The sequence below is a fragment of the Poecile atricapillus genome, chromosome 3, assembly GCF_030490865.1.
Source record: "Poecile atricapillus isolate bPoeAtr1 chromosome 3, bPoeAtr1.hap1, whole genome shotgun sequence".
Lineage (NCBI taxonomy): Eukaryota > Metazoa > Chordata > Aves > Passeriformes > Paridae > Poecile > Poecile atricapillus.
In genome coordinates, this window is record NC_081251.1 from 34,831,998 (window position 1) to 34,855,341 (window position 23,344).

General features: G+C 39.8%; 1 protein-coding gene across 5 annotated transcripts in view; it reads right to left on the reverse strand.

Moving 5' to 3' along the window:
- Positions 1–3,763: 3,763 nt before the first annotated feature.
- Positions 3,764–23,344, reverse strand: part of SNAP91 (synaptosome associated protein 91) — a 62,541-nt gene continuing 42,960 nt past the window's right edge. The window contains exons 16-30 of one of the 5 annotated variants that reach the window (XM_058836376.1): positions 20,436–20,543; positions 19,652–19,912; positions 19,367–19,444; positions 19,196–19,267; positions 18,609–18,692; positions 17,680–17,763; positions 14,057–14,194; positions 12,584–12,733; positions 11,220–11,250; positions 9,914–10,025; positions 9,027–9,050; positions 6,842–6,925; positions 6,668–6,772; positions 5,133–5,233; positions 3,764–3,892 (exon numbers count right to left, since the gene is read on the reverse strand). In XM_058836376.1, coding sequence (XP_058692359.1) covers positions 5,141–5,233; positions 6,668–6,772; positions 6,842–6,925; positions 9,027–9,050; positions 9,914–10,025; positions 11,220–11,250; positions 12,584–12,733; positions 14,057–14,194; positions 17,680–17,763; positions 18,609–18,692; positions 19,196–19,267; positions 19,367–19,444; positions 19,652–19,912; positions 20,436–20,543 — 1,424 coding nt within the window. In that variant the 3' untranslated portion in view covers positions 3,764–3,892; positions 5,133–5,140. The remainder of the gene's footprint in view (positions 3,893–5,132; positions 5,234–6,667; positions 6,773–6,841; positions 6,926–9,026; positions 9,051–9,913; positions 10,026–11,219; positions 11,251–12,583; positions 12,734–14,056; positions 14,195–17,679; positions 17,764–18,608; positions 18,693–19,195; positions 19,268–19,366; positions 19,445–19,651; positions 19,913–20,435; positions 20,544–23,344) is intronic. The other 4 variants (XM_058836372.1, XM_058836373.1, XM_058836374.1 and 1 more) reach the window with 4 other exon arrangements.

Consider the following 23,344-nt stretch of genomic DNA (forward strand, 5'->3'; position numbering starts at 1 on the left):
GGAAAAAAGATTTTCTATTTTAATAAAATTTCTGATATATTTCAGGTCCTGGAATATCTGAATCACTAACTCAGTGTATTATCTTCGTGTCACTGCCACTACTCCTACAACAGCAAGTTTCACTTGGCTTGGCTAGGCATTAAGAATTACTGGGATTTTTTTCCTTCCCCATGCAGAGTAAGTTATCTGAGCATGCAGCTCTTATTCTGGGATGAGAGATGGGGAAGGAGGGGTAGGAAAAAATGTTCATGTCACAAAGACAAAACAATGTCAGCTGTGGCTACAGGACATTTCATGAATTAGATGCTCACTGCTCCTAGTAAGTAGTACCTTATAATATCGAAGCAAATCTTCCTTTCTTCCCCTCACCCCAGAACAGCTTTTGTTCTTGACTTTCCTACTGGTTTTTAGGGCAAGTCACTAAACTTTGCAGCTGCCTTACTAAATCTTAAGAATGGAAGTTCAGGTAGCAGCCTGATTGTGCAACCAGCCTGAAAGGCTAAGGATCTTAGAAGGCAACTCAGAGATTTAGTTCTTGCTATCCAAGCTTTCATCTGTAGAAACACATCAATCTAGATCAGCATCAATCTAGAAGCCACCAATTCAAGCTACAGTACATTTACAGCTAAAATTTTCAAATAAAGCCAATTACTGAACAAGCCAAGTAATGAACAAACCAGCAATGAAGTGCAGTAGGAGGAAATGCTAGCTCCAAACATTCAAAAAATATGAGATCGTTCTGCAGAATGAGTTTGATTTTCTTTCAAATCTCTGCAGTCCTCTGAATGCAGGTTCTCCAGATGTTTACCACTATTTAAGGCACTCTTAGCTTAAGGGGGAGCTACAAAAGCCTCATGTGGTCAGAGGTGCCAGCTTTTAAAGAAGTCAGCACACAGGTCAGAAAGAACTTGGATAAAGGACCTATCAGCTGTCTGAACTCTGTCCTCCCCTCATGAAAAATGCAGGGGAAGGAGACAGTTTCTTCTTTCCACAGATGGGAGCACTCCTTTCCTCCCACTCTTCCCCACAGCTTGTATTGAAAAGTGGTTAGTCATAGCAGGACACAGACACGTTCGTGCCTGGATGATGAAACTCAGATGATAACAAGAACATGTTCTTGTCTACAGTCCAGGAGACAACCACGTGGTTCCCTTGCAAGCCAGATTTTATAACTCCTTTGTGCCAGGGAGAGCAAGTCACTTTTGTTTAGCCTTAGTCAGCATTCAGGGAAATACACCGGTTTTACTTCCCACAGTGAGCAAACTTCTAGATGCTTTTCCCCCAAGTTTCCTTTTTGGCCAGGCTTCTATTTGCTCACAGGGTAATAAATCACACACACAGACACAGCTGTTGGCCACGACATCTACAGAAAACTAACCAAAATCAGGACCAAGGGCTGTGGACATTGATGAAGCTGATGCAGAAAGTCAATTACTCTGCAGCAGGGGCACGTACCTGGCAAGGAGAAATCCCTCACCCTGAGGTCCGGCCCCTTGAAACATGTGACATTGTAAACATTCATTTGCAATTCAGTGAGTAGTAGCTCATCATCTGAATTTGAGTAAGACACTAATGAACTGCTCTAAATACATTTAGTTGTTTGGTTAAGATTCTCCCCTGAAGATGCTGTCCTCGCTTTGAGGAGACATGCACAACACAGTGGTAAGAAGTTGAACGTTGCCTGCATTTGGCAAGACACAGGACACAGACAGGGTAGGAAAAACCATGGTGAGCCCTTCTGGGCACATATACTGACTTTGTGCAGGTCCTCAGGCTCAAATAGAGAGGAAACACAGTGATTTCTGAGCCTTATCCATTTTTAGTCCAGAAAATTGGGATGCAACTGAGAGCTCATCATAAGGCTGATGTAAAATCAATGCCCCCTTCATCCTGCCCCAGGGCATTGTGAGTGCAGCAGTGCTAGGTGGTGGCACTGTGACACAAAGGTTCTGCGGTCCCTAAAGTGCAGCCCCCCCAAGCACCCAGCACCCTTCCAAGGAAGGCCTTCATGGTTCTGGGACAGTCCCTGTGCCCAGGAGGCTCAGGGGCTGCTCCTACCTGAGGCTGCCACACACCGGGCACAGCTGAAAACAGCTGGGAATGGTAGCGAGATGAAATTATTTTTGGAGTTACTCAGATACATAAAGGAAACTACAAAAAACAATCCTCTCACACACACTTGGTAATTAATTGGTTGCAAAATTGGTGCAATGAGTGCAGAAAGCTGTAGATGTGGCACTTAGGGACATGGATGAGTGGTGGAGGTGGCAGTGTTAGGGTAACTGTTGGACTCTACGATCTTTGATATCTTTTCCAATCTAAATGATTTTATGATTCTATAAAAATCATTCCCATATGCAGCAGACTCATCAATCAGTATCAGGACCTAAACACATTTTTCCCCTCTCAAAGTATGTTATTGTGCTCAACATCTTAATGAGTATGAAACTGGCAACAAGATATTTACTTTGATCAAGGTGTTTATTGCATCTCAGAGGGCACACATGCACTGGGGTTTTTTGTTTTTCGGGTTTTTTTTTTGTTTGGGAATTCTTTAACTGAAATACAAAGAAAAGCCATTTTGAAATTAACTTTTTATAGAACTTTCCCATTACAGTGTATGTTATCCCCACAGCAAATTCAGATACAACCACTTTTAATGGTACCATACATTGATTAAATAGTTCATTTGAAAGACTTTAGGTGAATATCTTTCCAACCCAATATGCTTTTACAGAGAACTGCCAAGCCACTTGTAACACTGATCAACAGTGACCTCATTGAAGAGTCAAGATCTTACACCAAGCCATCAGCAGAAACAGTATGAGAACAAATAAAAATTAAAGAAACACAGTATGTACAGTAAAGGGCATGGATCTCTGGATCAGAATTAAATCTAATCACCAATAGTACAAAAGCTACTCACAGCGCATTCGGGGCAATGAGAAAACACTATCCTAAGGCATACACAGGTAAGCACTAAATTAAGAGATGTACGGAAGAACTCAACAGAGATGAATAACATCACTTGTAATGTTTTGACTACAGATATACCAAAAAGTGCTCTCGTATTTGAAATCCCTTGATGCCAGCACAACTATGGTTGCTTTTTCCCAACTACATGGAGAGAAACTGACCCTTTACTTATTTTCAGTGCATTTAGCAAGAACTGATAAATATGCCAATTATAAATGCAAAAACTTAAACAATTAAAATAGGTTTAAAAATAAAACCAGCAATAAATAAGGTATTTTTTCAGATATGATTTTTCATTCTTGGTAAATAATTGGAAAAGTATTTGTTATGGAAATTTTCCTTTATATTACTTTAAATTATTTTAACATATACAGTGCCACAAAAATAAAACATTTTTTTCACGACAATTGAGATTCCTGTGACTGGAAAAAAAAAAGTATTCTGCACAATTTCATAAGTATTTTCTTTACTATCTGGTATTATCACACTATGTTTTGTAACAGATAAAGGAGAAATTGAGTCCTAGGGAAACTTTGGGTGTCCTCAAAAAGTTATATACATTGAAACCTTCAAAAACCACAGACATTGCTTCAAATGGCTCACCAAACAACAGCTGCATAATCTGCCCCTGTGGGATAGGTTCAGAAAAGCACTAGAAGGCATCAGAAACATACATCCATTGTTTAAATTGTAAAACACAAATAACCCAAGTACACAAATTTCGAGAGAGTAGGGATAACAGCTAAGGTAGTACACATTCCTAATGTTCACTTTCACAGCTGTGCTACACGTTTCAGGAGGAAGAGAAAGTCTGAGTAAGCACTGGGTTTGGTACTGGTGGCTCACTGAGAAACTCTGAGCATCCATTTGTAGACTCCAAACTCACGTTTTTAGCATCCAGTCAGAAAAACCGCAGCTGTGAATACAGAAAAGTATTAGATGAAAACTGATAGAATGCATTATTACTAAAGCACTTTCTAAGAAGAGCACCAAATCTGCTCATCTCTTCACACCTCAAAGGATTTGCTATCAGATTCTGGTGAAGTAGCAGCCTTCCCACAGCCAGTTATCAATCTCTCTATTATAAATACAAGTTGAAAGTGAGTCCCAGCAGCGAGGGTGTCTCCACTTCTGGCTGTCTCTGACAAGTGCCAGGTACACCTCCCTGGGGCAGGAATTTGGAGAAGGGTGAAGTGAGACTGGAAGATGCCTGCTAAGAGCAGCCTGAATCACTGCTGCCAGCTCCACTGCAGAGTGGGCTCAGAACACATTTTAGAATTAAGCTCTAGGAAGGAAGAAAAGTGACTCATGAAGGAGGCTTTAAAGTTATGTAATGATTGTCCTCTCCTCACCTTACTCTAGGCACATTATTCTAGTCCTAATTGTAAAATGCATACCTTATTTCTGCATTATTATTTTTTAATTGACTTAAGTGTTTAATTCAATTTTATATTCCTACTTGGCCCTCCAGAACCATCAGAAAAATGTTCTGGCCTTTATTTCCTTCCATGCAGTATTTCTTTTTAGCTTCTCCTCTACTCTTCTTTGCATTTACTCCTCTGCTCTTCACCATTGCTGCTCTACACAGTGCTGCTCAGGACCTCACAGCCTTAGCATTCAGAAAAGCAGTACCTTGAAAAATTGTATGGCAGGGGAGGACATCACCTGGCAGCAGTAAAGAGCTGCAAACAACCTTCCCTTGATGACAAGAATACATAAGTTTTTCTCCTTTTGATACTTTCACACCTATGATACCAAATGTGTTTCAACACCCATAAGACTGGAACAAACCTGTTTGGCACCATTTCCCTCCCAGTATTTGTACCTTGTTATCATTCCACGTGTTTAAGTAATAATTTCGAGAAAAAAAAACAAACATGAGTGTTGGACTAAATGGAAACATGGTAAAAATTGAAGTTATACATTGAAGACACTTTTTTTTTCTGTTTTGCCAAAAGCAACTGTCAGGAAAAGTTATCTGTGAGTCAAGATTTCAGGCTAAAGATGAGAGTGTGGACAGAGAATTTGGTCTTCATTACAGTGCATGTTTCTATCTCTGCAGCTGTGATTTTATCTGTCAAATTTAACCTAAACAACATCTGTGTGCCAGACATGTACCACAGTGTGACATGCTGGAGCAGGCAGCCACAGAATACCTTATCGTTTACAAGAAATCCTTGATGTTAAGATCCGCTAATGGGTCCTTTGTTGGAGGTTTCTTGGGGCTCTGAGTAGCAGGAGTTGGGCTTGGAGAAAGCTGACAAGACGCCAGCCAGGAAGGCAGGAAAAAAACAAAAGCAGACAAGAATACACAAGCATTAGATAGACATAGGCAGTTCTCACACAAGCACATTGCAAGCATATAAAGTTCTCATTTGTCCTTGAGTTCAGTGTGGTGCCATTTTGCTCAAGCATTGCTTGGATTCCATCCTTACTACAGGGTTAACAATGTTTGGCAGATTTAATGGACAGGGCTACAGACACTGCAGATCCTAATTAGCATAGCTTCAGATCACTCCCTCCCTGCAAGACAGAATAAACCCCGACAGAAGACACAATTGTTAGATGTTAAAAACCAAGGTTCAGAGCAAGCAGAATGCATCCTGCGGAGTACAACTGAAAATCCCTGTGATTGGCAGTCAAGCACAAATAATTTTACATTGAAATAAGGGTCCAAAACAAACTGGAAACATGACCAGATCATACTAGGTTCCTCCTTTGATAGAAAATTGTAAAAATTGTCAGTTATTCCATAGAAAACGTCAGTTTTGACGTTCCACACATTTCTGACTATGGTGGTCAAATGATTCTCCCATTCCATCCTTATTCCTCCCCATTCCTATAACTCAGGGTACATGAGGTATTTTATATGTAGCCCTGACACCTTGATGACCACTCTTTAAGAAAAAATTCTCTGTATCCCATCATAATATTCTTGGTAAGTGCAGAGATATTTGGAAGTGGAAAGAAAAGCAAGACTAAGGACATTGTTAGAGTGCTTTCAAGTTCTTTCCATTTCTACACAGAAAACCTTGACAAGGTTCATTGGAAATGTAGTTCCCTACTTTAAAAGTGTGGTTTGTTATATATTAATTGCTTAGTATTTGCAAAACAAGAGAGGGAGCCTGGTTTCCAGGGTTACCAGTGAGATTTTACAGCTGCAGCATCAACTTCCATCTCCCTCCTTACTTGAAAGGCAAGATGGACTTCTGGCTCACAAAAATCAAAACACTACAGCTAAATAATTTCCTGCCTCTCCTCTAGCAAGGCCTTTCCTTTTCAGTGTTACTACAAACCAAACTCTCCTTGAAGTAATAGCCTGGGACAGGTGTTACAGCTTATGCTGCATCACCTGCTGAGTGTAGCTATAGTAAATTTTGGTAGGCTGTGAACGGAATAGCAATGCCTGAGAGTTCCACTTGGAGCTTTACTCAAACATCCTCCAAAACCACATCTTGGATGTAGTTAGCTGTAGGAGACTTTTCAAACCTGTTCCACTGGCCTCATACAAAGCAACTGAAAAAAAAAATCAAGGTGGTTCATGTGATCTGCTGCAAGGCAGGCAGCTGATCCTTTACAACATCTCATTTACAGACCCAGAGCTAGAGTTGAGCTGAGCTAATGCACATACAGGAGCTGCTTTCTGGAGACGTGGAGAGCAGTTAAACATTTGTGTAGCAGTACAGCTCACCTGTACACCAGGGCCAGTGGCGGCTCCAAACGGGGGCCTCATCATCGGCTGCCCGTACATCACCGGCTGCTGCGGCATCATGGGCACCCCTGCACCTGCTGGGGGCTGCAAACCAACACCGAGTCAGCAGGGGCTGGCTGAGGGAAGGAGAGCAGTGTAGCAAAAGAAACTCACCATCCCAAATGCTGCTCCTGGCTGTGGAACAGGTGGAGTACCTCCTGCGGCAGGAACAGCACTTGCTGGAGGCACAGCTCCCGCCTAAAAAATAAATTTTAAAAAAAGCAAAAAAAAATAAAAGCAAAAATCGAACAGCAACCATCTGGAAACCACACAGAGTTTCCAGCATTCTCAAAGCTGTTCTGGAAAGTGGGACTGCTATGCAGCACATATGCAGCCTCAAAACCACAATGCTTCAAAGAATGAGAGCTGAATGAGTCCTTATGCTCAGTTTGCTTCTCCATAAGAAAGCAATGGTGACAGACTCCATTCTTTCTCTCCATGAACAGAGTCCATTTACTGACTACAACTCAAAATAGGCCCAAGAAAACACAGTTTTCCTCCCCTTTTACAAGTGTAAGAGAGCATCCCAGTTTTATAACAGCTTACACACTATGGCACTTATTCTATCACTGTATTTTAGTTAAAGCTTAAGCAAATTGTAACGCTAAAGGAAATAGCTGCTATAACTAGTTCACAGTGAAGAAGAAATAATTATACACCAAGATTCACTGACATTAAAGGCTAAGTTCACACAATTAAACCACAATCAGAACCATTACATACTAGGGACAGTTTAGTTTATTTTGCTATGGTTTTCATTCATATGCTTGACTTGTTATGATTTTCATTCAAATAATAAAAGGCAAAGAAAAAGTTTATATTCCACTAGAATTCAGGAAGACAGAACTGTTAGTTTTATAGTCTGACTGGATATACAGCACAAGAGCATATTTAAACAAGGCCATCCCACCTCACTTATCTAGCGCAGCCTACACATCATCCCTTTTGGCTCCCTTCTCTGTAACTTCCCATGCACAGTCTCCTTATAGACTTGAAGGCATCTAAACCTTTCTTTTTCGCAGATATATATGCAATCCAAATTATTAACAACTCTGAAGAGAGGCAGAAAGCATTCAAGGGAGGGATGTAAAAATGGCAGGAGGATTTCATTACTGCTCTTGTATGGCCTAAGCATACAGGCGCAATTTCTCAAGCTGTTACAGGAGCTGTATGGTCGTGCCTGTGCCTCCACATCCTTACCACCCACCCAGAGTCAGTAACATCCCACAACACTTGGAGAGCAGCTAGCACACTCACAGTTCAAAGTAGAGTGTGTTTCTGGACACTTCTGTGAATGCTAAGGCATTTGAGTGCCCTTGGTTGATCTTTGCTTCCAGACTAAAATATGCCAGTTTCTTAAGAAGCTGGAGACAAGTTAAGATAACCTGTCCCAGATTCGTTAATCAAAAACCACTGCATTTTCTGGCTAAGAATTTATGAACTCTGTTTCAGTCTGAAAGATTTCTGGGGAGCATTTTAGTTTAAAACTGTACTGTGCTAACACAGTCCCCCAAACTAAAACCAAGATCTGAACACTCAGGTATGAAAAGCAAGAAATTAAACCACACAGGTTAATGATACCAGGATGCAGTGATCTGCTTTTACAAGAACATATTGTAGCTCAACATCCAGCTATGCAGATGCCAAGAAAATGGCCATACAAACTGAACCTTCTTTTGCCTCTAAGCAGTAGGTCATTGGAGGGAATGGGCTTTGATATGATTCTGCTGATTTTAATCCTGGAATTGAAAGATCAGAAGAAAAGGAAGAAATGACCAAAACTTAAGTGGTTCAACATTGACATGAAGAAAAGCTTCATTTTTGTCTTCATATTTATTTTGCCTGTAGACCTGGGTTTCTTTGATTTCAAAAAGTAGCTAAGGGCATGAGTTTTAAGAAATATACACAACACATGTTTCATGAAATGCTATGAAAAGTACCCAGATTCCCAGAAAAACTAGTTCCTTATCAGATGGTAAAATCAGTAAAAAATCAGACTGATGCTGCAGAAGCTTGAAGTTTCAGGCAGGACAAGTCATCAGGTAGTTCACATCCAAGTAAAGCAGCAAAGAGATAATTTTCAAGGTTACAGCACAGAAATGGTTAATCACTACTGCCATACTCAACCCACTGGCTGAGAATTGTCTGTTGGACAGACAGTCCAAGAGGAGCAACGTTAGAAGCTTCTAGCTAGTTTTAAGCCAGCAGCAGTAACTGTAGTGCAGATGAGGTGCTGTTAGTATCTTCATGTTTAGTAAGTGCAGTAAGAGATGAAAAAAAAAAAAAAAAATTCACTTACACTGTACAGTATTGCCCAGCCTTTCTATCAAGAAAAAAATTTGATGTTACAACTAACACATTACTGAAGTACAGAGAATTAGTGTATCTTCCATAATGTTACGGAACATTCTGAGAGTCATGTTAACACCTGGCTGCGGCTGCATGGAACTGAACTGGCCACAGAACCCCTTCAGAATTCTTTCTCTCCTTTGCTAACCCAACCTTGTTCAAATGGAGGCTGTTTGGAGCCTTGTGATACATTCCATGAGATGTATAACCCCTCTTCAGATTACTTTTTGTAGATTACTCCTGATCAAGCTGCTCATGTGCCAAGTTTAGATTTTTAGCTAAACTCGACCCTCTTCTCTCAAAATAAATGCTGTCTGATACTATTTACAGGGTAAACTTAACTTTTCCAACTGTTTTACCCTGCTAAATAAGCTACCCACTCCTGATCTAACATCAGTTACCTGATCAGTGTGAATACTGTGTAGTCTTTTGATCTACTTCATTCAGTAAATCTTGAGGAAAACCTATTTATTTTCCGTCCTTACAGTTCATCAGCTTTGGATCAATACTGTTTTATTTTGGGCACATGACCTGGGCCTGATCCTGGGCAGACCTGTGTGGCTAATCACACACTTAGAAATGCCCACAGGTATTAAATGTACAGTAGAGCAATTTCTTGACACATATGCTAGTATATTTTTCATTTACTACTCAATGGTTTACTTATACCAGCTGTAAATCTGTTCTTAAAAATGTGACTTGAAATACTCCTATCATTTACACAGAAGCAAACTCTTTAGCCTCAGTAAAGTGGAGCAGACCCTAGAGGTATGCTTGCACAGTCTCATCAAATATTGGAAGTCCAATACCAGTGTTATCTATGGATTAACCACCTACCAATGGACCACCTGGGACACCACCAGTTGACCATGTTGCAGGTGCTACTTTTGGCTGCCAGTTCGCTCCTCCTGTTAACTTTTTCTCTCCAGCATTCCACTGAAGGTCTCCCCTAACAGAGAGGGAGAGAGGCAGGCTATTATTTGCATACTTCCACAGTGGAAATGAAAACCAGTTGCAGCATACGTTAGCATTAGATGTGCAGCTACATTAGCTTATGGTGTATGCAATTATTAACAGAAAGATACACTTTTAGTGACACTCAGTTTCAAGGGTTGTTAGCAGTAGACACCAGAACACTCTAAGCTGAAGTCAGTTACATGATTATGGCCTTTGTGGTGAGAATTAAAGAGAAGTTTTACTTAGTATTGACTGAAGGTAAGATATTGCATATACCCTTGCAAAGTAGGAAGAGGGACTGCTACTGCCTATTCTACTGGGGCCAGGCAGGAGAGCTGCCTGCTAGATGTCTCTGAAAGGCCATTTCAGTGCTGGAAATCTTGCTCAGACAGCTGAAGAAGGAAAGCATTCAGTTCTGCAAAAAGTTGATAGATACAAGAGAAACAAATCATTCATAGAATAAAAGGGCTGCTGCAAAACCAGGTTTTGTTAGTGGCTGCTCTACCCAGAATAAAATACACCATTTGAACAAAGTAGATTGAAGGAAGCTACATTTTGGGGCTAAACCTCATGATGTGTTTGTACATATCCCTCCTATCGTCTCCACAGAGGCACAAAACATTTTGAAGTCGTGCATACAGAGGAAGACTCAGGGCAGGAGCAAGAAATTAGGTTAGGAAGATGCAAAAATAAATCCAATGCTATAAGTATTTCTTTTTGCAAAAAGAAGCTTATCACTGCATGGAATGAATCTCTTTTCTATTTTGGAAGTATTTCAATGCCTACACAATAAGTACATCCAGCATCTGTAAAAATATAACGAAACTATTACATATTAGCATAGATTACTGCGGGGAGCTGCACAAATAAATATTATCTGGACTATTTGTTCATTATAAACTGTTTGGAAATCAGCTATCCAACAGGAAGACAGTAATTTGCAGGGAAAAAGAATATTTCTAACACTCAGATTAAAGACAGCAAGTTCATAAACTGTATCAGGAACACTGAACCTTAATTATTCAGGGAGCCTCTACCGAAGAGAACACTTGCTTCAGGATTTTTCTGGACTGGGAGACTGGGGTATAGAACCAATTCATTATCTCTTAATAAACACTGAAATAGATGTAGTGCTATACAGCAGAGGAGAAAACTTCCTTCTATCTTTGAGCACAATTGAACTTACTTTTTAGAAGTAGTACCAGAAATTCCAAGATCTGAAAATTGTAAACAAAAAAAAGGAAATAAAAAAGAAGCCACATGTTTAGTAAATTGAAGCATGTCAAAGTAACAGCTTACATTTCATTGCACCTGGGCTTATCAAAAGCAAAGAAGTTTTGGCTGTCTTCATTTAGACAGCAGAGGACTGGCTACATCTATATATCCTTTAGAACAAACATCTAAAAACATTGCAGATGTTTTGCACTTGAGAAAGTAATTTTTGCTTCATAAGCAAACCAAAGTAGCTATATTTAGGTCTACAAAATGTTAAGTTATTTAAGAGCACCAAACTATTTACCATGAATGACAACAGTAGTTTCTGTTCCTCATTACACATATGGAAACAAAAAGCTGTATTCCACATACACATAAATGTATTTCCTGTAAGTTTCACACTGTTTTATCTGCTCTGCCGTACACGGAAACTCCAAATAGTTTCCTTAATTACCCTTTGGAAGAAGTCTTAAGTTAAATTTTGAAGATTCACCTCTCACAGGACCAAAATATGTCCTGCAAGTCATAAACTGCTGTTTGATTTTCTCCTCCAAACTTGGATATAGCAGATAACTTGCAGAAGATGTTTGAAGGGATTAAGAGTCTTGCTAACTTCTAAGCACAGTATTTTCCCCCACATCTAACAGCCATGTCTGCATCATATGTATTTGTTGTGGTGTGTTTACATATACTGAGGGAGTATTCCTTTTATACAGCTCTCCAAAATACAGCTTCAGCAGGATTACACCTTAGCCTAGGTGGGCTTCTGTTAGATTTTTTGAAGGGGTTGCAGCTACTCATCTCTAATTACAAAGGCCTTTCCCTACTACAGGAAAGTACTTACTTTAGTTTTGCATTTCAAGAACATGTTTGGTAAGTTCTCTGCCTAAGAAAAGCTCTGTTCTTGAGTGCACGCATCACCTCACTGCAACTCTTTCTCTCATTAAACACGCAGTCAGCTATTTTTGTCCACCAGCTTTGCTGCTTAAACTGCCTTCAGACACTTTGGACAATTTTCACCTTTCCATCTATTACAGAGGGGCACATCCATTTAGAGTCTGATGTGCCTCTGGAACGTACCTGAGACAGTCACACATTACAAATCATACCTACCAGACAAATGACATTATTTGACTCAGATCCTGAGCTCCAAGAAGGACAAACCCAGACTAAGTGAATCAGCTATCTGAACCAAGCCTTATTCCTCCTGATAGCTTCCCCAGTTTCCACAGCAGAACAGGAGGATACTGAAGCAAGCTAAAACAGACACCTATTTGGCTCCATGGAAAAGCAACAGGCATGCCACACCACTTAAAACCAAAATTTGTCACTTACTGCCTACTAAGTTTGCAAGAGACGAATCAAGATCACTTCCAAGGCCTTTGCTTGCTGCTGCAGCAGGGACTGTTGCTGTGGCTGTAGGTGCTACAGGTTGACCAGAAGGAACCATAGTTGGCATAAGAAGATCACCTAAGCCATCAAACACTGGAAGTGAAAGGAAAGTGAGTTAGAACAGCAGCTGTGATCAAAAATGCACTGCCTGCTACTCTGCTGTTGCTCAACAAATACAGCACAGACGACCACATCACAAGTCTTACCGAAACACCATTTGACATTAAAAGTAATGCCAACAAGGGCATGCATGTCATTTTACTAGACACTGAATGTACAGTAAATCTCAAAAAGCTTTACCAATGAAAACTAGTATGAGAAGACATGCCTAAAAGGGATTTACTTGGAGAGTTGAATCTACATAGATACAGCACCACTTTCACATGACACTGTTTTTCTTACAACCATCCTTACAGAGATGTCAGATACACACACATTTGTCAGGAGATATTCATTTAAAGGTTTTTAAAATGAACATCTTGCTGCAAACACCAGTCAGAGTTACTGGGGCAAAGGCAGTCTTATACCTTGACATCTCACAGCAACAGGATTGGCAGTCTCTATTCACTTGCAAGCAGCGGGGAATTGGGAAAACCTACTAACATCTTAGGAGATCAGAAGGAACCAGAACCATCCACACAGATAGTGCTATTCTGCTTAGTCCAGTCATCTAACTCAGAAGTTCATTTTTTTAGATCCCATGAAGTCAAACTGCTTGGTACATCTCATGCCTGAGTTCTATCTTCTGATCTGTATTTCAGGTACATGCTAATGTTAAGTCAACAGGGAGGGATAGCATGTGCACTGGCAAGCAACCAAATAACCAAGCAGCAGTACTACTTCCATCTTTTTTTCTTGTACGGTTGTAGAACTCACCAATTTTAAGTTTGTAGCAAGGACCCAGCATGAAAAATATAGAATGGAAGAGATGCAAACAAAATGATAGCAGTGATAAAAGTTTAAGCTTATAGTCAGGCAAAAAACTCTAGGCCAGTTTCTGTTGTGTGTACCCTCAGGTGCCATGCAGGCTCCAGAGCACCATCAGCAGCAGTGGCAAGATGACTTGCCTGTATACTTGATTTACAGAGTAGTGCTTTCCTTGTGCAATTCCTGATTCATGCTATCAAGCACATGCAAGGATGATGTATACACTAGTTTGGTTTTTACTGGCATGGTCAAAAATGCCAAAAAAATGGTTACAGAATACCAGTGGGTACAAATACCCAAAAATGGATACAGAAAGTTCTTGGGCACACACCAGCCTTATCACCACTCTGAGTTCTTCCAGTAAGAAAGAAAAAGGAGGTCACTGATATTGCTTGTAGTCAGAGCCTTAATATGGTGTCATTAATTCATCTACCACACAATACCCATGTGAAAATTAGAAAATTCACAGGATGTAACCCTGTGGCTCACCTGATGCATCAAATGAACTGCCAGTTGCTGGAGCCGTTGTCCCAAAAGCTGCATCAAAATTAGGCTGTAGTAATCCAGTTTGAGCTGGAGTGACTGGGGATGGTGATGGAGAGGGAGCAATAAAAGAACCTCCAAAGCCTTTAAAAAAAACACATAAGAGAGGTGAGGACATTAGAGTCTGCCCTGTGTTTACCAAAACCTCAGTCTGTAGAGGGTAGAATGATAAAGACAATTCTTACTAGAGCATTTTAAAATAAAGAACATTTCAGCAGCCTAGGTGAGCTTGCCTGTGTTTATTAGGTTTACTTGAGTAAAATGGAACCAAGAAGCCCTTATAACCCAAATCCTAGCCCACAGCAAGTCTCATGCTCACAGTTGCTAACCCTGAATATGGAAAAATTCACTGGCATCAGAGATCTGCCCTCATCTCTCCACGGTCTGTTCTTGACATGAGCTTGTCATGGAATAATGTAGGTTGGAAGGGATCTCTGGGGGTCAGCCAGCCCCACACCTTGTTTAAAGTCAGTCTAATAAAATCAAGTTGCCCAGAGATTTGCCTTGGCACCTCCAAGAGGAGATTTTACTGGCTCTCTGGGTGGCCTGTTGTCATATCAGACCATTACAGTATTTAATGAGTTTCCCACATGCACTGCTGTTTTTTACTATCTTTGTGCACCTCCATAAAGAACCTGGCTAGTCTTCTCTGCATACTCCTGTGAGTTTAGACATCTCTAAGGATTCCCTTTGACCCTCTCAAGGCTGAATGAGCCCACTTCAGCCTCTCTGCACATGCCATATGCACAAGTTGCCATCTCTGTGGCTCTCCATGGAACTCACTCTGGTATGCCTTGATCCACATCAAGAGATTCTCCAATACATTCCAGACTACCCATGCCCAGCTGCATTCCCTATTTCCCTTCCAGCACACACTATGGTGGTTCCAGTTGCCCTAATGCCAGAGCTTGTGATAGTGATGCTTTCTCCAGCTGCCTAAAAAAGGCTTCCTGCACTTGCCTCTTCTTGAGGAGGTGGTCTGCAGCAGATACCTGCTAAAACATGACTGATGCTAGATCATCAGCTGCCCAAGGCAAAGCTCCATGCATTCAACCACCTGCACAGAAGTACTAATCTCCACAGAATCAGACCTCAAGCAGGTTGACAGATCCAGGGATGACAAAGGTGGTTCACTGCAGCAATCCCTAAAGTACAGGAGCCATCTAAAGAGCCTGTCTTTCCACTTCCTGAGTGAGAACAAGGAGCCTGGCAGAAGGGTGTGATCCAACACCTATTAATAAGATTCTGTTTAGAAAGTTCTGTAACCTTTTGCAAAGCCCCATAAAGTGTCTGTTTTTCCAGCTACAGAAGGGACAGCTCCCCAGCTTCTGGTGAAAATTTGTTTAATGACTGACCTTAATTCCATAGCTTTTAGCCTTGCACAATTTAAGAGGAATACCAGGCAGAGAAGCCATAAAAATTCTTTAACAAACCAAGCTCCTAGTTGTCTAGAGATTTCACAAGATCCTAAGAAAGTCTGCAGAAACAGCAGCAACTGAGTTAGATGTGTTGTCTGGATACCCTCAACTGCTTGATTTTGAGGTTGCTTTTACACAGTCAAATAAGATGCTATTAAAGTACATACCAGGACACATAAGCACACAGTTTAATTGGATAGAAAGATCTAGAAGGGAAAATGGCTAAGACTGTTGTATTTATCAGCATAGTTCTAGTTTTGTCTGCTGAAAGGCTTGGAGTAGGAAAACATTTCTTCCAAATTTCCTAAGCAAGCCAAGAGCAGGAACTTATTTGACAGCAGAACACTTAAGACAATTATGAGTAGTAAGTATACTCATAATGTTATGCATATAAACACTTAGTACCACCAAACACTCATAAACCATGAAGGACAAGCCTTCAGCCACCATATGAACTCCAGACACTCTTAAATTTAAAACTGAAATACACTGCAGGCTATACATCTGCCATTATCTAGAGTGAACAAATGCTTAGCAATATGCTGCAATGTTTATAGACTCCCTCCGTCTGCCAAAAAAAAAAAAAATCATCTACTTAGAGCCCTTTGGAATGTATATTCAAAGAACAAATAAAATAAATTTTAAAAAAATCATCTACTCACCCCAATTGCTTCAGGTCTACTTGAGTATTTAGACTTAAAACATCCCTTTTATAATTTAGATTTTGATTTAATGCAACTCATCACATTCAGCGAGCACATTGCTGAAGTTTAAAGCCATCTGGAGCACAGTTCCTACTTGCATTTACACTTAGTTATGGATAACAACATAAAATATTTTATATTGCAATGTTTGCATAAGCAGAATTAGCTTCTAGTCCAACAACCTCATTGCACCCAGTCTTCTGATAACATGTCACTGCAAAAGACTGTCATGTTCCAGAATCTATTAGTTAAAACCTGATCTATGGCCTTAAGCCATCCATAAACTAATACAAAGACCTACTGAAGCAATATGAAAAAAAAAGGTAATCTTCTACCTTAAAATCTGAAGCAGTCTGTCCTAAAGCTTTAGAATGCATTTACACATTATGTCCCAATTTAAGAATCTGGCTTGCTGATTGAAAATAGATGTATATCTTATTGTTATCTTTATTATATATTATTATTATCTTATTATATATTATTATTATCAACTTCTTCCTTCCTGTTGCACAACTAGACAATGTCCACACTCTAAGCAGGTATTTAAAAATGTAGAGATAACTACCCACCAATTCTACAAACTGTGCTGGTTTTGGCTGGGTTAGCATTAACTTAAACCATGACACAAATTCCTCTTTCAGAAACATGAGACAATTTAAGACAACTCTTCTACAAACCAGAAGTGCATGTGTTGGGATTTTGCTCTCTACAAACTTCAAACTGGGATGGGGATGAGTCACAGCTGTTTAGCACAATCACTACAATACATGTATAGCAAGAAATCTGTACACACAGAATTCAGCTGAAGCTGCTTATCCCTAGAGTGCAGACTAAAATAATACTTATTCAACCTTTGACATGTATGACAGTGATGCCACATTCAGCACAAGCAGAGACCTCATCTCACCCAGTAAAAGTAGAGGGTCTCCACCACTTCTCTGCCCTTGCACTCAGAAAAGCGTACTTTTATTGTCCCACTCTTCTTGGCTAAATGCAAGACTGCTATCAAGTCAGTCATTCAAGCTAACATTTAAGTGTTCAATCTGCCCCAATTAAAGCAACCAAACTGAATTAACTCGAAGTTTAATTAGCAGTAAGGAACAAGAAGCATAGCCTGAAATATTGCTTAACTTTAGTACTGTTACAGACAGCCAAAGAAACTTTATGCAGACACTCATACTCAGTGAACAGTACAGAAAAATAAGGCTTTGTGGGAGGTAGGAACACAAAGAATATGGAAAGAAGACCATCTAGGAAGATAGCTTGTACTTCAGTATATTGCCTCCATTACAAGTCACTCTAGCTTTAATTAAAACATCTAAAGTACTAAGAAATCTTGTGACTAAGTATTTTATTTCACTATCTACACCCAAGGAACATAAAATATTTCAGACACCATTTCTGAGTATTGCTCTAAAGTAACGAGTTTTTAGAAGTTCTTTATTACCAGCAAGTAGGTCTGCAGAAGCTGAGGAACTAGAAGCAGCCTGGGTTGTGGGCTGGGGTTCAGAAGCACTACTTCCAAAAGCATCTAAAGGGAATTCCAGAAAGCATCAAGAAAAAGTGAGAAGTTCAATATTAAATACATCAATTCATCTCTTATCATAAACAAAAGATGACTAAATAACCACTTCATACATCAGAAGAAGAAAATGAAACTGCTTGGCCATCCTCATTGCAGAGCAGTACCATGGATGCAAAGTTCAGGTGGAAAAAAGGATGTACAACAAACCACCACTTGAAAAAATCTCTTTTATTTGGGCCTCTTCTCAGATACAAATCACAGCATTCAAGACAACAGAGGTTTGGAGATGAATGCTTTAGCTGAAAGACTGGGTAATTCCAGCCAGAAGCCAGTGGCTCACATGAAATAATTTTAGAGGAATATCTCACTAATGCCTGAAATTCATTGCTTCTAAGCACCATTTCTGTTCTTCAACACGCTTATGGTTGGTTGTGCATCCTAATTTCCACCTTGTCAAATCCTGTGATTCAGATATACCCAGTTTGAGACAAGTCACCCTCAAAACTTCAGCTGCTTTGAGAAACGGAACTGAGAGAAAACAGAGAAAACAGCATGACCATGGAGATTGGCAAAGAAGAAAAAGGACAGAGCAGAATTTCACTGGACATCTGAGGGAGAGCCACACATGCACTGACTGGGGACAGAATGGCAAGTGTCAGGACAACAGAACGACTGACAGCTTATTTGCAGTTCGTCATGGTGCAGTTTTAAGAACCAGACATGCCAGACTCAGCTCTTTAGGCCACACAAAAAAGTTGTGAGGGGGGAAACCCGCAGCTTTAGCAAAGCGCAAAGGTAATTGAAATGAAGTGATTCAACTCTGAAGTGGTGAGGAAATAAAAAATACCCACCACCAAATAGGTCAATCACACCTGAAGAATCCACCTTTGCTGGAGAGGCAGTGGGTAGAGGAGAGGGGGCTGCAAATGCATCCACTGCAGTAAGCATAGGATAAATAATATTTAGTATCAGCAAGGCAAAAATGATAGCTAAATATTTTAGAGCCACATGGGCTCCAACAGATAGAACCACAGGTTTGGTAAATTCGGGTAATAGTCTCCAGAACTGCAAACAGAAAGTGTTACATTTCTCACACAGCAACTGAAAACCACAGTACTTTAAAGAAAGCATTGCTTATTAAGCATTTTCTTATGCCTAGAGGAGGATTTCCTCTCTCAATAGCCACATCACTTACTTACTGAACTTCAGCGTCAGACACCTCATGATTTGCATCTTCAGCAAGTGCACATCTTGTGACCAAAGCAGCAAACCCAAAACTTAGTATTTCTTGATGTTTCAGTTTAAAGATGTAAACTGGCAGTTTTTAAGTAAGTTTTAAGTAATCTTTAAATTAGTTAACTTTTTTTAACTTTTGGAAAAAAAAAAAAAAATCAAACCCAGGAAGTCTGTGGAATGGCCTGTGAAAACAAGCACTCACCAGATAAAAGATCACCAGTGAGAGAACTCTCAGGCACAGGAGAAGCTCCAGGTTGTGGAGATGAAAATGTATCTTCCAGAAATAAAAAACGAGAAGTAAGTATCACTCAAATCAGTTTACACCATTGCACAGCCTCAAAGCAGCAGAGTATTGGAAGAATTCTCTCTTTACCTGTACCAAAGAGATCTATGCTAGGAGTAGCATCTGGTTTAGGTGCTGCAGGTGCATCAGGAGCAGACTCAAATAAATCTAAGGCCAAGAACACAACACATCTTTAACTCATTTTTGAAAGGCAGGACTGAAAACAGAAGTTTCCAATTTTGCACATCATATTTGAAATTAATAGGCTCTCTGGTCTGAAAGCCTAGCACACAACACGCATGCAACAATGAATTGTTCATTTGGTACTCCTGACAGATCAATCCACCAGAATCAAAGAGTTAAAAACAAAATTACCACCAAATATATCTAGAGCAGGAGGAGCGGAGGTGGTGGCGGTAGCAGAAGTGGTGGCAGTAGTGGTGGTAGTGGCAGTAGCTGTAGTAGCAGTAGCAGCAGCAGCAACAGCAGCAGCTGGAGAAGGAGTTGTTGCAGGAACTGGAGTGGCTGCACTAGTTGTAGGGGTAACTACAGGAACAGCAGTCTCTGTTGGCTTCATAGCAAAGAGGTCCAGCTCAGGAGCAGCCTCTGCACTACCTTCGGATGGGGCAAAGGGGTCTTGTAAAAAGGAGAGGGGAAATATATGTGTATGCATACTTAGGATCAGTGAGGGAGGAAGTCAAGAACAAAGCAACTATAGGCAATGCACATACTGCAAATACACGCACGCACACAGAGGAGGTCGCTCTAACATCTAGCTTACTTATCCAGACATGTTACTTAAGTTTTTCTACAACAAAGGCTGTCTGAAAGGCTGAGCAGTCTAGTTACTAGAGGGCAGAACTTTCAAAGGCTCTTTGACGAGGCCAAGAAACCAAATATGACAAAGGACTATCCAGGCTACTTCTTACAACTCAGCACTGATAGAACTGTTCATTAGCACTACCAAAAAAAACACAAAGTCACTGGGACTCGGAAACAGGCAGTTTCATTAAGCATGCTCTTCAGTTTAAGGTTTGTTTTTACCAATTCCAAACACTACGAAATTTTCAGAAAAACACACTGCCATGTAGTTTAAACAACAAAAAAACCCAAACAAAAACCAGCAAAACAAGAGACTATCTAATGACATAAAACCCACCATTTCCTGAACATGCATCAAGAGCTGCTGCTACAGGGGTTGGGGTAGCTGGTGCTGCTGCCCCTTCAGCTGCTGCAGGGGCTTCCCCAGGAGAAGCTGCAAAGGCATCTTGGGTGCAGTTTAGGAACAGAAATTAAAAAAAAAAAAAAAGGAATAAAGAGAAGAAAAATATAGTAAAAGAACCAAGTTAAATTGCATAGGTAGATCCCCTTATACAACATGAATGTAATTACTCCAACAGCAAGACAACTCATGCAGCGCAAAACGCTTTGTCTCTCCCCCAACCCCACACAAGCAGGTTCTAGACAGGGTTTGCAGATGGAGCTTCTAGGGTTGCCCACAATAAGCACAGTGAATGTAAAAGAAGGCATTATTCTCATTGTATAAGGGTTCAGAGCAGCATGCTCATGTACTACCCAAAATCAAGTAATTAAGAAAATTAACTTAAGAGCAGATATTAACAACTTGCATGCTCAAAGCCTGTATTACATGTGATCAATCTGCAACTGTGAGTTTACTTGCACAGTGCTTTGCGCTGCTATGAATAACAATCCAATTACTCTGGTAGATATCTGCATCTACCATTTCTAGTCTTTGAGCCAAGTCAGTCATGCAACATCTGAAAAATTGAACTTACTTGTTTCTTAACAGTATTCCAACTGGATCTTTCTGAAGCCATAACCTGATGCATAGGTTATATTTACTCAGCTTGCTTCAAACAGATCAAGATTGTTCATTTTAAGTGATGGTTGGTGAGCCATAACCTGTCTGTCCTTTTAGGATCACTTCTAGGCCAACCAGCCAAGTTAGGGAAAGCAACTAGTTCGGGTTTTTGGAATGACTTGCTCATGAGGTTTTTTTGAGTATTTTTTTTTTGTTTGCCACTTGCTCTTTGTCTGTTTTTTTTCTTTTTGTTTGCCAGTTCCTAAGTGGCATGCTTAAATTTCAAGCTATGAACAGCGTTATTTCTAGGCTTAAACCAGCATTTGCGCTCTTAATTCTATGAAGTAGTCCTAATGGACAGTGCCATTTGGACTATCCTCATAGGCAAGCACTTTCTTCACAAAAAAAAATGACTGCACAATGAGGACTAAATACTTCAAGATGCTTGTAAAGGACATTTTTCTAATGCTACAAAAATTAGCAAGTTTAAAAAAATCTGTTGGGGAATACTGCAATTGCACTGTCAAATTAGCACAGGAAAAAGCTTGACATGCTTTAACTTGAATGTCAATTTTAAAATGAAAACAACCATTTTAAAAACAAATTCGTGCCAGGTAATCTAAAAAGCTCTAACGAACATGCATCAAAACTTCAACAGAAGAGAAGAAAGCCCACTAATCTCGTACAATAGAATTAAAATGAGTTAGTAGCAAAAAAGACCTGCTAATAAGCCATTTCAAATATAATTCTATTTTTCAAGTAACAGGGTTGTTCAACAACAAAACTGGATGGCAGTTGTCCAAGTAAAAACATCAGAATGAGTCAAACATCCCAGTGTTGTATGTGTACCAGACACTGGAGTGCACTGTCTGGAAGGAATTCAGCACGGAACTGAACTGAAGAGTTTTGCATCATCCTGCTTGAGAAGATGTTTTGTGTAACATCATGTGTGCTCAGTTTGGCACTACAGGGACAGCTTTCAGATGGAGGGGCACCCTGGGCTCTTTCAAAAAAACATATTTGTGCCCACACAAGCTTGAAGACCAACAGCACAGACATCGGTCAACCCTACCTACAAGTATTTTTCACTGACACTTCTGAGTAAGCTTCTTGCCAAGCACTGTAATTTCTTTTAGCATCAGACTTGGGTTAAATGGCAAGTGGAATAAACACCTAAGTTCATACAGGAATCTAAATGAAAAATGTCATAGTAAGAACTCCTAATATTAGTTACTCTGATTAATTCAAGAAACCTATATGAACATAAAGACAAACCAACAGGTGAACAGGTGACCCTATAACTCTCAGCTTAAACCAAGGGTTTGCCATTGGGTATTACTTAAGTTAGTGCTAAATAAGTTATTTTCAAAAGTCTCTGCTGCTCCTGCACAGTTGCCCTCTGCTAAAATCTAGCATAACATGCAAAAATGGATACAATTAAATCTGCATATTTTATTATTAAAAAAGGACAGTTTATTTTCTTTTTTGTTCCTCCATATTGGTAAAGCTATATTTGCACATTCAGCAGTGTAAGAGATTTTCTCCCTTTAAAGTAGCTACTGAATTCTTTTTATTTTTGCATCTCCTGTTTAAAATGTGAATTTAGCTTTTGACTTCTAGAATCAAGTAACATATGGTCCTCACTTGATTTTCTTGATACCCTGGAAACTTAGAGATGTTGCTGAAACCTTTGCAAGTTCACACTGCATGAAATATATACCTGGTATGTATTATGTACTGCATTACACTTGAATTCATAAATCTAGTTCTTACTGTAATAATGTGCAAACAAGGGATTTTCAAAGTTGTTAAACACTGAAGTGCTTCAATACATCTTGTCTGAAGCAAAATAAGTGTTCCTGCAGAGTGATCTCTTTAATCTCATAAATTTGGGTTTTATTTGATGCCATGGCATCAATACATGACAAACTTACTCACACAGATGATACAACTGACTTACAATCATTAATGCATTATGAAATATGTGAAACAATCCTGCGGAAGTCACAAGTAGAGGAAAGATCACAGAACTGAAGTGTACACAAGAAACTGTTTCCAGAGATTTTTCCCTCTTCAGTCACCCTTCATTACTTTTTGACATAGAAAACCTGACCTGAATTATAATGAAATATTTCACTATGCCCAAAGCTAGGAAATAATAATTATGCAAAGTGTTTGTTGTTTGTTTGGTATTTATCAATGAAGTGGTAGTTTGCTGTACCAGCCTGTACCAGCATAAGGGACAT